Below are 12963 nucleotides of genomic sequence, written 5' to 3' on the forward strand. Positions count from 1 at the left end.
GGGTCGGGAACCTATGGCTCACGAGCCAGATGTGGCTCTTTTGATGGTTGCATCTGGCTCGCAGACAAATCTTTAATAAAAAAATAATAACGTTAAAAATATAAAACATTCTCATGTATTACAATCCATTCATTTCCTATCGCTCATGTTCATGGTTGTGGGTGGCTGGAGCCAATCACAGCTGTCCTCCGGGACAACACCAAATTTTTATTGGATAATGTGTAATATACATGGGTCATTGTATGGCTCTCACGGAATTACATTTTAAAGTATGTGGCGTTCAAGGCTCTCTCAGCCAAAAAGTTTTCCTACTCCTGCCCTAGGCTGTACTTTACATCCCTGTGACTATTCCCTAACGACTAATTTGTACTTCGTAATCCCCTCTCCTTTTTCATCCACCCCCTCACCCCCCTCCCCTCTGGCAACCATCAGTCTGTTCTCTGTATCTATCACATTTGTATCCTCAACATGCCTTATAAACAAATTAACTTCTTAGTTATGACATAATTTAGAATATGTCCTTGGAAGTTTACAATCTTACTTTTGATCTCAAATTGGCTAATAAAGATTAAGGTAACCCTTTTAATATAAGTAGCTATTCAATCAAATTCTTACTTAGCACCTAGCTTGTTTCATGTGTTATGATTCGCACTATACACAAGAAAATGCCCAGTTTTGGGACCTCAGATATTTTATAGACCAGGTTCATTTCTCACCATTGTATCCTGGAACACATTTTCCGGCTTGCCCTGGGGGCGGTGTTTTAGAATTACCTAATCCAATGCAGGATGCTGTGATTGGGGATCCAGTTTCTGGAAAAAAGAAATGTGTTTTATTATTGAATATTTCAACTGGAGATCATGATTTCTTCAGTCTGTTCACTATTTCTCTCCACCAAGTTTGTCACAGAATTTAAATGCATGAAGAACAGATAAACAGTCCAAATGAATTATTTAAAAATGAAAAAAATGCAATAATTTATGTCATATCAACATTTTTAAATTTTAAGGTCACAAATTTAGAATAATATATATAGTAATATTTCTTTTAAGGAAAAGAAATGCCTCTCTAGTGTTATTAGTTGCAGAGGGTAGGTAGGCATGAAGAATGGAGAATTTTGTGACTGCCAGAGTCACATGTCAACACATGTTAAAAATGAAAAGATCTCTAGACAAGATGCTCTTAACTCACTTCAAGTTATTTTATCATGGTAAATAACAGTTATATGCAAAATATTTATTTATAGCTTAGTCTCTCAATAATCCTCCAAATTTTTTTAATGTATGAACAACATCATACCCTAGTAGTGCCTTTAAGAACTACACTTTCCTAAAAATCATACAATCTAAAGCTGAATTTACCAATGTTTTATCAAACTGCTCTCAATCTGTTTTTCCTGTATTTTTAGGAGGCTCAAAACATGGGAAGAAAGACATTTGTACTATGCTGATTATTCCAGCAAGACCAGAGGGTTACCTACAATTAGCCTGCACTGAATAAAAAAAATGTTAAATATGTTTTCTCTCTCTGGCTGTAACCATCAGAAAAATAGCACTATTACATAATAACCATAGTTCTGAAAAAAAATTTTTTTGAAGAATGCATTTGTTATTATTAGTAAATGCAAGTTGAAACTTAACAGGACCTTTTAAGCATGAGTTTCATATGTGTGGAAGGACAGGATAAGAGAGTATTGATAGTATAAAAATTCAGAGCTACTGGCTTAATAATATTGCACAGATTTGTACGCCCAAGAGATTAATTGCCAAACTAATCAGAACCAAAGTAATCAAAAATAATAAAAACATCTATCTTCCTAAGGACTCAGAATGTGTTCCTTTCACTATGGTCTCTCACACAGTTATATCATGCTAGAATGATAGGGAGAATGGATCACTGTCCTTCCCAGCACCATTCAGTTTATCATTCACATTTTATGGATGGTGTCTCAGCTGGCATCAATAACAGAAGATGGACTTTTGAATATTGAAATGCAGTCTCTAAGTCACAGCCCAACACTTAAGATGCTAAGCCACATGGTCCCTACTGAGGAGAAGTGGCAAGTACCCAGAGCAGACATTTTTGATGTTTATAACAAAGAACTCTCAAAAATGATTTTCATAGCAAGACAAAAATGGGAATATATTTTATGAAATGGCATTTCATCAGCCATGCAATACCCTGGCCATTCTCCCTCCAAAACAAAGCATAGAAGAGACCCACATGTTCAGACGGGTTAACGGCATTTTCTCCTTTGCTTTTTTTAAACTATCTAAGCGCTCAACCCAGCTATCCTTCAAAACCGACAGGGAGAAACAAGGGCAGTGTTGATGACAGGAAGGAACCCTGCAGAGAGAGGTTCTTAAAGGAAGGTTCACAGCGCAAGGTGACAAGACACAGAAGCTACCAGGTCACATTAGGAAAGGAGATATCCCCTTCAAGATGCTTTTATAAAAAAAAAAAAAAAGATGCTTTTATTCCCCTCTTACCTCAGTGGGAAGCAGCTGCTAACATAAGTCTGCTATTTATTTATTTTTTGTTTTATTAATTTATTGATTTGAGAGTGAGAGAGAGAGAAAGACATTGATTTGTTGTTCCACTTATTTATCCATTTGGTTGCTTCTCAAATGTGCCCTGACCAGGGATCAAACCCACAACCTTGATGTATGGGGCTGATGCTCTAACTGACAGAACTACCCAGCCAGACCCTTGACTGAATTGTAAGGGCAGTGAAAGAATTATCCAGTCAGTTACTAAGTACATAATATTAGTTTATGATTTGAACATTAGTAATCTGAGGATCTCATTGACCTTATTTTTATATTCATTTAGGGGATTAGAAGCAAAACTGTTGTTAGTCACATGCAAATGACACAATCAGACAAAATGACAGTTCCTAGCCTCTCAGCATAATAAGGAGCCACACTTAGGACAAAAGTGGGATGAGAAAGATTATAATGGTTGTTATAGAAACTCTGGTTTTCTGTTTTTATAGTCTGAATGTCCTGAGGTCCCAATACTGAACCACCTATAATACAAGCATGCACATGTGTGCTCACACCTCCTGCACACAGACTGCATAACTGCCCTGGCTGTCAGGCTGGGCCGTGTGCAAAATAGGCTTCCCATGAGGGCACGCCCCCAGGCATGCTGCAGCCCTATAACCAAGCTCCGAAGGTCTCCCAAGACCCCATTTTAAAAATGTTCTAAAATCCTCTGCTTGCCACTGCCCAGGCTACAATGAACAGGTTAGCTGTTATCTAGGGAGACAGAAAATCCAGATGTGGCATTGTGATGGGAAACAACTACATTTAACAAACCAGAGCTTTCTCTTTGAAGAAGAGAACAGTGTACTACATTTGGAGAAAGCTATCCAGAGATACCTAACCTTAGAAACACACAATGCTTAGCAATTCGTTAACACATTTTCTTTAGAGAAGAGACAACCAGGAAAATGGCAGGGAACTGAAGAATGTGAAAGATAAATTACCCTGGTATTCTTACTGCATTAAATGCTGATACATACACTTCACTTTTCTGTATGTGTCTTTATGGCCTCATTATTGTATTAGTGAGTAGCTACTTAAAATGAATTTTCCTTAATACTTGTTATTGGAAAGGAAGAAAAGAATACACATTATTTTTTCAAATATTAGTTACCCTGTGTACCATGATAATTTGTGTGTGCACTGAGAGAGAGAGAGAAAGAGAGAGAAAATTGAAGTCATTTGCCCTGGTTTACATAGTTCTTTCAGAGAAGAAGAATGGAATAGACAAGTATACCTTGTGAGGTTCTCATGTAAAGTAAAGAGAATTATAAGGGAACAGAAACCACTCAGACTGTCCTCTGGAGACAGAGAGTGAGCCCAGTCTCTCATGTTTTCAGAAGGAAAGGGGTGGTACAAATCACTTACCAGCAACTATTTACTGAGCATCTGCTATATGTTAGGTGCTGTCATTAGAACTGGGGATACAGCAATAATCAAAAGGAACCAAAATTCTTAATTTCACAGAGCTCACATTTTAGTTGGAGAGACAAACAATAAAAAAAAACAGACAAAAGTAAAACATATGGCATATTAGCATGATGAGCATTAGGAATATAAAGAAAGCACAGACAAGGTGTGAGGTGTAATGGAGAGGAATTGCAATTTTAGAATTGGTGGCCAGGAATAACCTCCCTGAGAAGGTGACATTTGAATAATGATCTGAAAAACAATGAGGACATGGGTCATTGCATATCTAGGGCCAAAGAATCCAAGAGGAAGAAACCTCAGCACAAAGGTCCTGAGACAGGTTAATTCCTAGAGGGTTTGAGGAACAGTAAGGCAGCCAGTGTCACTGAGACAGAATGAATGAGGGAAGCATCAATAGGAAATAAGCTCAGAGAGGTAAAGAAGAGACATCATGAAAAAGACTTCAAAGTCCTTGTAAAACTGTAAGTTTTTAGTCTGAATGGTGTTGCAAGCTCAGGAGGGCTTTTGAACAAAGAAGCTAATGAGTCACAACAACGCAAATAAGATTTACTTACACATTTGCACAGCATTTAGTTTCTGTGACCAGGTTTATATTATTTGGGGTTTTGAGAGAGATGAATGGGAAAAAAATTCACAGACAGAGAGAAGCTACATCAGAATGGCTGGTTAATGATAGAGATTCTTGTGTTTTCATCAACATCAAGAACCAATTCATATGAGAATCCACTAGACTTACAAAAATACTAAGGCTCTGTTAGATTGTACATGGGAGGACAGCTCACACAAAACAAAGATGATCACTTTTGTTATATAAATTTTAGTGTATCTAGATAATACTACATTTCTGAATGACAATTTGGCAATTATAAAAATTGTTAAAAATGCATAGATGCTTTAATCCAGTTGTTCCAATTTAAGGAATATATGCAAGAAAATATGTGTAGGAGTTCATAAATATTAAATATAAAGGACATTTATCATAGTTTTATTTAAAATTTAGAAGATTGTCCAAAAGTAGGCAATATTCTATATTAAGTAGTAATGTGATGACATTCAAACAACCATAAAAATATCTGATTGGAAATAATCCTCAGCCTACAGTTGCAGTCAGATTTTCCCATTTGCTTGAACATCATTTGTATCAGTAGGATAAACACAGTCAAGACCTGATTTTTAAATTTTTTTTTATTTATTTAGACAAAGAAATTTAACAGGGTGATATTGGTCAATCAGAATACATAGGTTTAGAGAAAACATCTCCACATCATTTGAACAGTCGATTATGCTGTATACCCATCACCCAAAGTCAAATCATCTTCTGTCACCCTATATTTTGTTTCTCTTTAAGTCCCTCCCCTTCCCCCATCCTTCTCTACCCTTCCCTTCCCCCTGGTGACACTGCACCCCTATCTATGTCCATGAGTCTCAAATTTGTGTCCCACCGATGTATGGAATCATACAGTTCTTAGCTTTCTCTGATTTACTCATTTCACTCAATATAATGGTATCAAGTTCCATCCATGTTGTTGTAAATGATACTATGTCATCATTTCTTATATCTGAGTAGTATTCCATTGTATATATGTACAGTATCACATCTTCTTTATCCAATCCTCTATTGAAGGGCATTTGGCTGTTTCCATGTCTTGGTCACCATGAATAATGCTGCAATGAACATGGGGCTGCATGTGTCTTTATGTACCCATTTTTCAAGTTTTGTGGGTATATACCCAGTAGAGGGATTGCTGGGTCATATGGTAGTTCTATTCTTAATTTTTTGAGAAACCACCATACTTTCTTTCATAATGGTTTTATTACTTTACATTCCCACCAACAGTGAGTGAAGGTTTCTTTTTCTCCACATCCTCTCCAGCACTTGTTATTACCTGTTTTGTTGATAATAGCTAATCTAACAGGTATGAGGTGGTATCTCATTGTAGTTTTGATTTGCATTTCTCGAATAGTTAGTGATGATGAGCATTTTTTCGTATATTGTATCTGTTGGCCATTTGTATTTTTTCTTAGAAGTGTCTGTTCATGTCCTCTTCCTATTTTTTTTATTGGATTGTTTGTTGCTGAGTTTTGTGAGTTCTTTATATATTTTGGAATTTAGTCCCTTATCTGAGCTGTTGTTTGAAAATATCATCTCCCATTTAGTTGGTTGCCTATTGGTTTTTTTGTTTGTTTGTTTGTTTGTTTTGTATTTTTCTGAAGCTGGAAACGGAGAGAGACAGTCAGACTCCCGCATGCGCCCGACTGGGATCCACCCGGCACGCCCACCAGGGGCGACGCTCTGCCCACCAGGGGGCGATGCTCTGCCCCTCCAGGGTGTCGCTCTGCCACGACCAGAGCCACTCTAGCGCCTGGGGCAGAGGCCAAGGAGCCATCCCCAGGGCCCGGGCCATCTTTGCTCCAATGGAGCCCTTGGCTGCGGGAGGGGAAGAGAGAGACAGAGAGGAAGGAGGTGGGGGTGGAGAAGCAAATGAGCGCTTCTCCTATGTGCCCTAGCCGGGAATTGAACCCGGGTCCCCCGCACGCCAGGCCGACACTCTACCACTGAGCCAACCGGCCAGGGCCTTGCCTATTTGTTTTGTTGACAGTTTCTTTTGCTATGCAGAAGCTTCTTAGTCTGATGTAGTACCATTCATTTTGTCTTCACCATTACTTCCCTTGCCTTTGGAGTCAAATTCATAAAATGTTCTTTATGGCCAAGGTCCATGAGTTTAGTACCTATATTTTCTTCTATGTAATTTATTGCTTCAGATCTTATATTTAATTATTTGATCCATTTTGAATTAATTTTTGTGCAAGGAGATAAACTGTAGTCAAGTTTCATTCTTTTGCATACGGATTTCCAATTTTCCCAGCACCATTTATTAAAGAGGCTTTCTTTTCTCCATTGTGTGTTTTTGGTTCCTTTATCAAAGATGATTTGACCATATATATGTGGTTTTATTTCTGGGCTCTCTATTCTGTTCCATTGGTCTGTGTGCCTATTTTTTCTGCCAGTACCATACTGTTTTGATTATCATGGCTCTATAATATAGTTTGAAGTCAGGTACTGTAATGCCTCCAGCTTCATTTTTTTTCCTTAGGATTACTTTGGTTATTCGAGGTTTGTTATGGTTGCATACAAATCTGATAATTCTTTGTTTCATTTCTTTAAAAAATGACATTGGAATTTTGATGGGAATTTCATTAAATTTGTATATTGCTTTGGGTAGTATGGCTATTTTAACTATATTTATTCTTTCTATCCATGTACAAGAAATATTTTTTCATTTCATTATGTCTTTTTCAATTTCCTTTAATAATGCTTTGTAGTTTTCAGTATATAGGTCCTTTACATTCTTTGTTATGTTTATTCCTAGATATTTTATTTTTATTTTTTGCTACTGTAAAAGGGATTATTTTGTTGAGTTCTTTTTCTGATGTTTCATTGTGGGCATATAAGAAAGCAATAGACTTCTGTATATTCATTTTGTATCCTGCGACATTACTGTATTAGTTTATTGTTTCTAATAGCTTTTCTGTGGAGTCTTTGGGGTTTTTTATATACAGGATCATGTATCTACAAAAAGTAAAACCTGTACTTCTTTTTCCCCAATATGAGTGCCTTTTATTTCTTTCTCTTGTCTGATTGCTCTGGCTAGAACTTCCAGCACTATGTTGAATAGGAGTGAAGAGAGTGGGCAACCTTGTCTTGTTCCTGATTTTAGAGGGAAAGTTTTCAGTTTTTTACCATTTAGTATGATATTAGCTGATGGTTTGTCATAAATGGGCTTTATTATGTTGAGTTATTTTCCTTCTCTACCCATTTTGTTGAGTGTTTTAAACATAAAAGGATGTTGTATTTTTATCGAATGCCTTTTCTGTGTCTATGGATAAGATCATATGGATTTTGTTCTTTGTTTTGTTGACATGGTGTATTACGTTAATCATTTTACATATGTTTAACCATCCTTGTGTTTCTGGCATGAATCCCACTTGATCATGATGAATTATTTTTTTGATGTGTTGTTGTATTTGATTTGCTAGTATTTTGTTTAGTATTTTAGCATCTGTATTCATTAGAGATATTGGTCTGTAGTTTTCTTTTTTTGTGTTGTCCTTGCCAGGTTTTGGTATGAGGGTTATTTTAGCCTCATAAAATGTGCCTGGAAGTATTGCTTCTTCTTCAATTTTCTGGAAGACTTTGAGAAGGATAGAAACCAATTCTTCTTTGAATGTTTGGTAGAATTCACTAGTATATCCATCTGGCCCTGGACTTTTATTTTTGGGGAGGTTTTTGATGGTTGTTTCTATTTCCTGCTGATCAGTCTATTTAGGCTTTCTATTCATGATTCAGTAAAAAAAAAAAAGTTGTATTGCTCTAGGACAGGGGGAGTCAACCTTTTTATAACTACTGCCCACTTTTGTATCTCTGTTAATAGTAAAATTTTCTAACCGCCCACAGGTTCCACAGTAATGGTGATTTATAAAGTAGGGAAGTAACTTTACTTTATAAAATTTATAAAGCAGAGTTACAGGAAGTTAAAGCATATAATAATAATTACTTACCAAGTACTTTATGTTGGATTTTCGCTAAGTTTGGTAGAATCAATCTTTATAAAACAACACTATAGTTAAATCTATCTTTTTATTTATACTTTGGTTGCTCTGCTACCACCCACCATGAAAGCTGGAATGCCTGCTAGTGGGCAGTAGGGACCAGGTTGACTACCACTGGTCTATCTGGTGTGTGTATATTTTAGGCTCATTTGGGTTTTTTTTCTCTGCATATAGTTATAGAATTTGTTGAAATTTCAAGGGGAGAGATGAGGAGTATCTCTCATGCTGCCATTTTTCTGACATTCCTGATATTTTATGCTTAGGAAATATTTGATCACAAGTAAATATATATATTTTAAAAAATGATTTTAGGCTCCATTTCTCATTATTTATTTTTTTTATTAAGTAGGAGGCAGGGAGGCAGAGTAACAGACTTCTGCATGGGCCAGAACCAGGATCCACCCAGCAAATACCCTATTAGGCAATGCTCTGCCAGCTGAGCCGCTGCTCCATTGCTCAGCAACCAAACTATTTCAGAGCCTGAGACAAGGTCATGGAGCTGTCCTCAGTGCCTGAGGCACACTTTGTTCAAAGCATTAGAACCATGGCTGCGGGAGGGGAAGTGAGGTGGAAAAACAGATGGTCACCCTCCTGTGTGCCCTGACTAGGAATTGAACCTGGGACTTCCACATGCTGGGCTGACACTCTACCACTGATTTAATCAGCCAGGGCCTCCCATTTCCATTATTGAGATCAGAGTCCTTAAAAAAAAAAAAAAAAGCAAATAGACTGCAGTCCCAAAATGAAACAAAGAGAAGAAGAACAGAGAACTCAGGGAAAAAGAAAAATATTCTACATTCCTGTTATACTCCTGTCACAACCTTTTCTTATTATAAGAATGATATTCAAAGGTCAGTATTTCAATAAATATTTATTAAATATATTCAACCTGCTCAAAGGCATTTTGTTGGGAGAAGGTAGTGCTCAGGATGAAAAGATACAGTAAACAGAAATAGCAGCATGTTCAAAGGTGGAAAATTGAGACCATCGGGAATGACCCCATGTTACTCAGCAGAGCAAAGCTTGGGGTGGTGGGTGGACTAAGTCATAACAAGAACAAAGTAAGAGAGATTAGTAGAGGCAGATCTGAAGTGCCTTCTGTGCCGTGTTAAGGAGTCTCAATAGAGTTCCAGGAACAATGGGAGACACAGGGGTTTCTAGCAGAGGCAGTTTGCTCAGAATTGCATTTTAGAAAAATCTCTTCCAGTTGCAAAGTGGAGCACTAAACTGAGGACCCAGAGCAGGATGTCAGTTAGACTTCGGCGTTCCTAATGCAGGTGAGTGGTAGTGGAAGATGAGAGTATATTTGAATTATACTTGGAAGCCAAAAGTCTTAGTGATTGTTTGGGTAGGGGGGAAAGAGCCCCAGGTTTTGGCTTACAATTAAGAATTAATGCAGAAAGAGAAGTAGACATGAGTGGAAGGGAGATAAGAAGAACATGGTAACAGGTTCACAAGTTCAGCTCTGTAAATAAGATCCCCCACTGATTCTGGAAATCTGCTATTCTGCCCCCACTGTGGTCCTAGAAACATTGCACCTAAGCCATACAGATTTAGAAGTTGGTGGCCCATTCAGAGAGCTGAAGTCCTAGAAATAAATCAATTCAACAGCCTAGTACCAGTGAGTAATATTCATCACAGCATCATGATGGTCATGGAAGCAATTTGTAAAAGAACCATTTTCTCCGCCTCTGGATCTATACAGTGAGCTATAAATAACTTGAATGGTGGTAGCGGAAATAAAGCAGAAACAGTGAGATGCACCAGTGAAAGAAAATCAATTTAATCTTTGTGTTCCCAGGATGGTGCGAATACAATTTAAAATACTTAATTCAAAGCAGCCAACCTACTGGAAGCAGACCATTAATTTAAACTGTGAGACACTTGTCTTATCCCACTCCCTCACCAGCACACCACCTCTCACTGGGGAGAAACTCATAAATTACCTGCAGTTGAACTAGATAAGAATCCTGAATTAATGAAGATAAAAGATAATACATATGAAGAGAGAACACTGAACAACAGAGAACAATGAGAGTTCTGGTTCTAATCTTAACTAGCTTATTGGCTTGGGGAAATTAAATTATCCATAATTTTTCTTATCTATACATCAAGCTCTTATGTCCCAAGTTTTCTTGAGTTTGGATTACCAACAGGCCAGGATGCTAAAATGGTCTTTATATACATGAAGGATTATTCATAGAAAGAAAGGAAAAATGTTTGAGTGTTGCTATAGGCCAGGGACTTGGCTGCACTGGACACATTTCACCTCAGTTCAAGCTTTCCACAGGCCCATGTGCAGAGATCTGCCTGAGCAGATCAAAGCCTTGCCTGCACATGCAAAGTGGTCGAGTCACTTCTGACTGCCCACATTGCTTTCCTAAGATTAGCCTTGTGTGGTTTTCCAAATTAGAACTAACAGCACAAGAGGAATCATGAACCATTTTGTGGGGCCAACAGACCCGGTGCAGGAATTTATATGCAGTGGAAGGAAACCAAATTTTCAGACAGTCAAGTTTGTCAAGGAAAAGTTTAGGAACCTTTTTTCTTGTTAAATGTCTACAAAAACATGCCATATTTTTGCCTTTCTAGAGTGGGTTAAGTGTGAATCTTGCCAAGGGCAAGAGAATTAGAGTAGACGATATTTCAAAGACCAAAACAACTTTATATTATTAATCGATGTCCCATTGTTTAGCCTTCTGTCAAAACATCATCTGATGTAATAATAAGCATAAATGGAGATTCTTAAAGGCAATTATACCTACCCTAACTACTTTGTATATAGTAATCGCATTTGAAAAATACCTAACTTAAAGTTATTTCTACATGGCAATGCTATAAAAATGAATATGTCTGATTCAAATGACCGCTTGTTGACTTGGAAAATTCATTTCCAGATGGATTAGCAATTTGTAAACAGATTCACTTTCAAAAAGAGAAAGCCTCATCAAACCCGCCTTATGTTTGACAACAGACTATTCCCTCTACGAACCAAATTCACAAAGTCATAATTACCTCCAAACTCCTGTTTCTCAAATTATCAGTAAGAAATACCTACTTTAAACTAACAAAGACTGCTCTAAATAAAATTTAAAAAAAAAAAGAAAAAGAAAAAAACTGTGGTTGCCAGGCAACAAAGATGACTTCAGGTCTTTTATTTCTCTCACCAGATGGATAGTGTCGGCATCACTAGCTGAACGTTGCTGAGATGACACTGTGTCTATGTAACTGTTTTCCCCTTAATCACAACTTCTCATGCTAAACTAGATAAATTTTCATTTCTATAAATGAAAAAGAAAAGAGATACATTTAATGTTTAACATTACAATGAGAAAAGAAAAAAAGATGCAGTAGACAGTAGTGATTCATATTACTAAAGACGGCAGCCTACTATTTGAAAGAAGCACGAGGTATACTCTGAGCAAGCCAGTTCATGGGGCAGTGGCATCATCAGTCCAGTCCAAGCAGCCCTGTGAGTTCCACAGTGTGCCTTTTCAAGAGCCTAGTCCAACCCACTGCCTTTGAAAATGCAGGTATGTATTTTAATGAAAATCTGTCACCACAGCCCAAATCTGATGGACTCAGAAATCATTAAGTAAAACCCAGAAGCAAGGAATGACAAAGAACCATGGAGTAAGGCCTAGGAAGGCAGCATCTGGTTGTACAAGAAATATTTTACTTCAAGATTTGTAGCCAGAGGAAATTTGCTAGTGACTGTTGGCCTCAAATCATAAAAGAAAAGGTTTGAAAATCATTAAAGATAGTCTTTAAGGTGAAGTCACCAAGGAGATAGTTTCCTCCTTGTCTTGTCTGTCATATAAAGACTCTTATGTATGAGACTTAGGAAGGTATTTTGCAGGACAATATATAGCATTTTGCAGGGGGCACAAGCTAAGTATGTTTAAGTTAGAAGAAAGTCACATAGCTAGTACATAGTTGTAAAATGTTTCTTAAAAGGCAGAAATCACAAGAGTCATAAAACTTTCAGTATTGAATTCCAGGGATGAAGAAAATTCCCTATTATAGACTAAACTTAGGTATATCAATTCAGAGGCATGAAAGTAGAATGTCAGAGAATGCAAGGGTAGCAAAGGGAAAGGATAATCAAGGTGAAAATAAAGGTGGCTTAAATGTTGATACCCTAGCTATCAAATCTTCAAATCCTGGCGAAGTGTTCATAATTAGTTTACCTAGGAGGAATGAGACAGTTCTATATTTGAGACTGTAGCATTTCCTGTAGAGATCTCTGCCTGGGATAATTATCATTAAACTATAATAATATATTCTATTTTGTGGTTTTGATTCTTACAAATAAAATGCACTGTAGTTCTTTAAAAAGTCCTGAGCTAATTGATCTTCCCCATTTAACCAAAGG

General features: G+C 37.1%; 1 protein-coding gene across 1 annotated transcript in view; it reads right to left on the minus strand.

Moving 5' to 3' along the window:
* ACSS3 (acyl-CoA synthetase short chain family member 3) overlaps positions 1-12963 on the minus strand; it is a 171914-nt gene that overhangs the window by 37198 nt on the left and 121753 nt on the right. The window contains exon 10 of the mRNA XM_066257582.1: positions 717-812. Coding sequence (XP_066113679.1) covers positions 717-812 — 96 coding nt within the window. The remainder of the gene's footprint in view (positions 1-716; positions 813-12963) is intronic.

Source organism: Saccopteryx bilineata, chromosome 2 (assembly GCF_036850765.1).
Source record: "Saccopteryx bilineata isolate mSacBil1 chromosome 2, mSacBil1_pri_phased_curated, whole genome shotgun sequence".
Classification (NCBI taxonomy): domain Eukaryota; kingdom Metazoa; phylum Chordata; class Mammalia; order Chiroptera; family Emballonuridae; genus Saccopteryx; species Saccopteryx bilineata.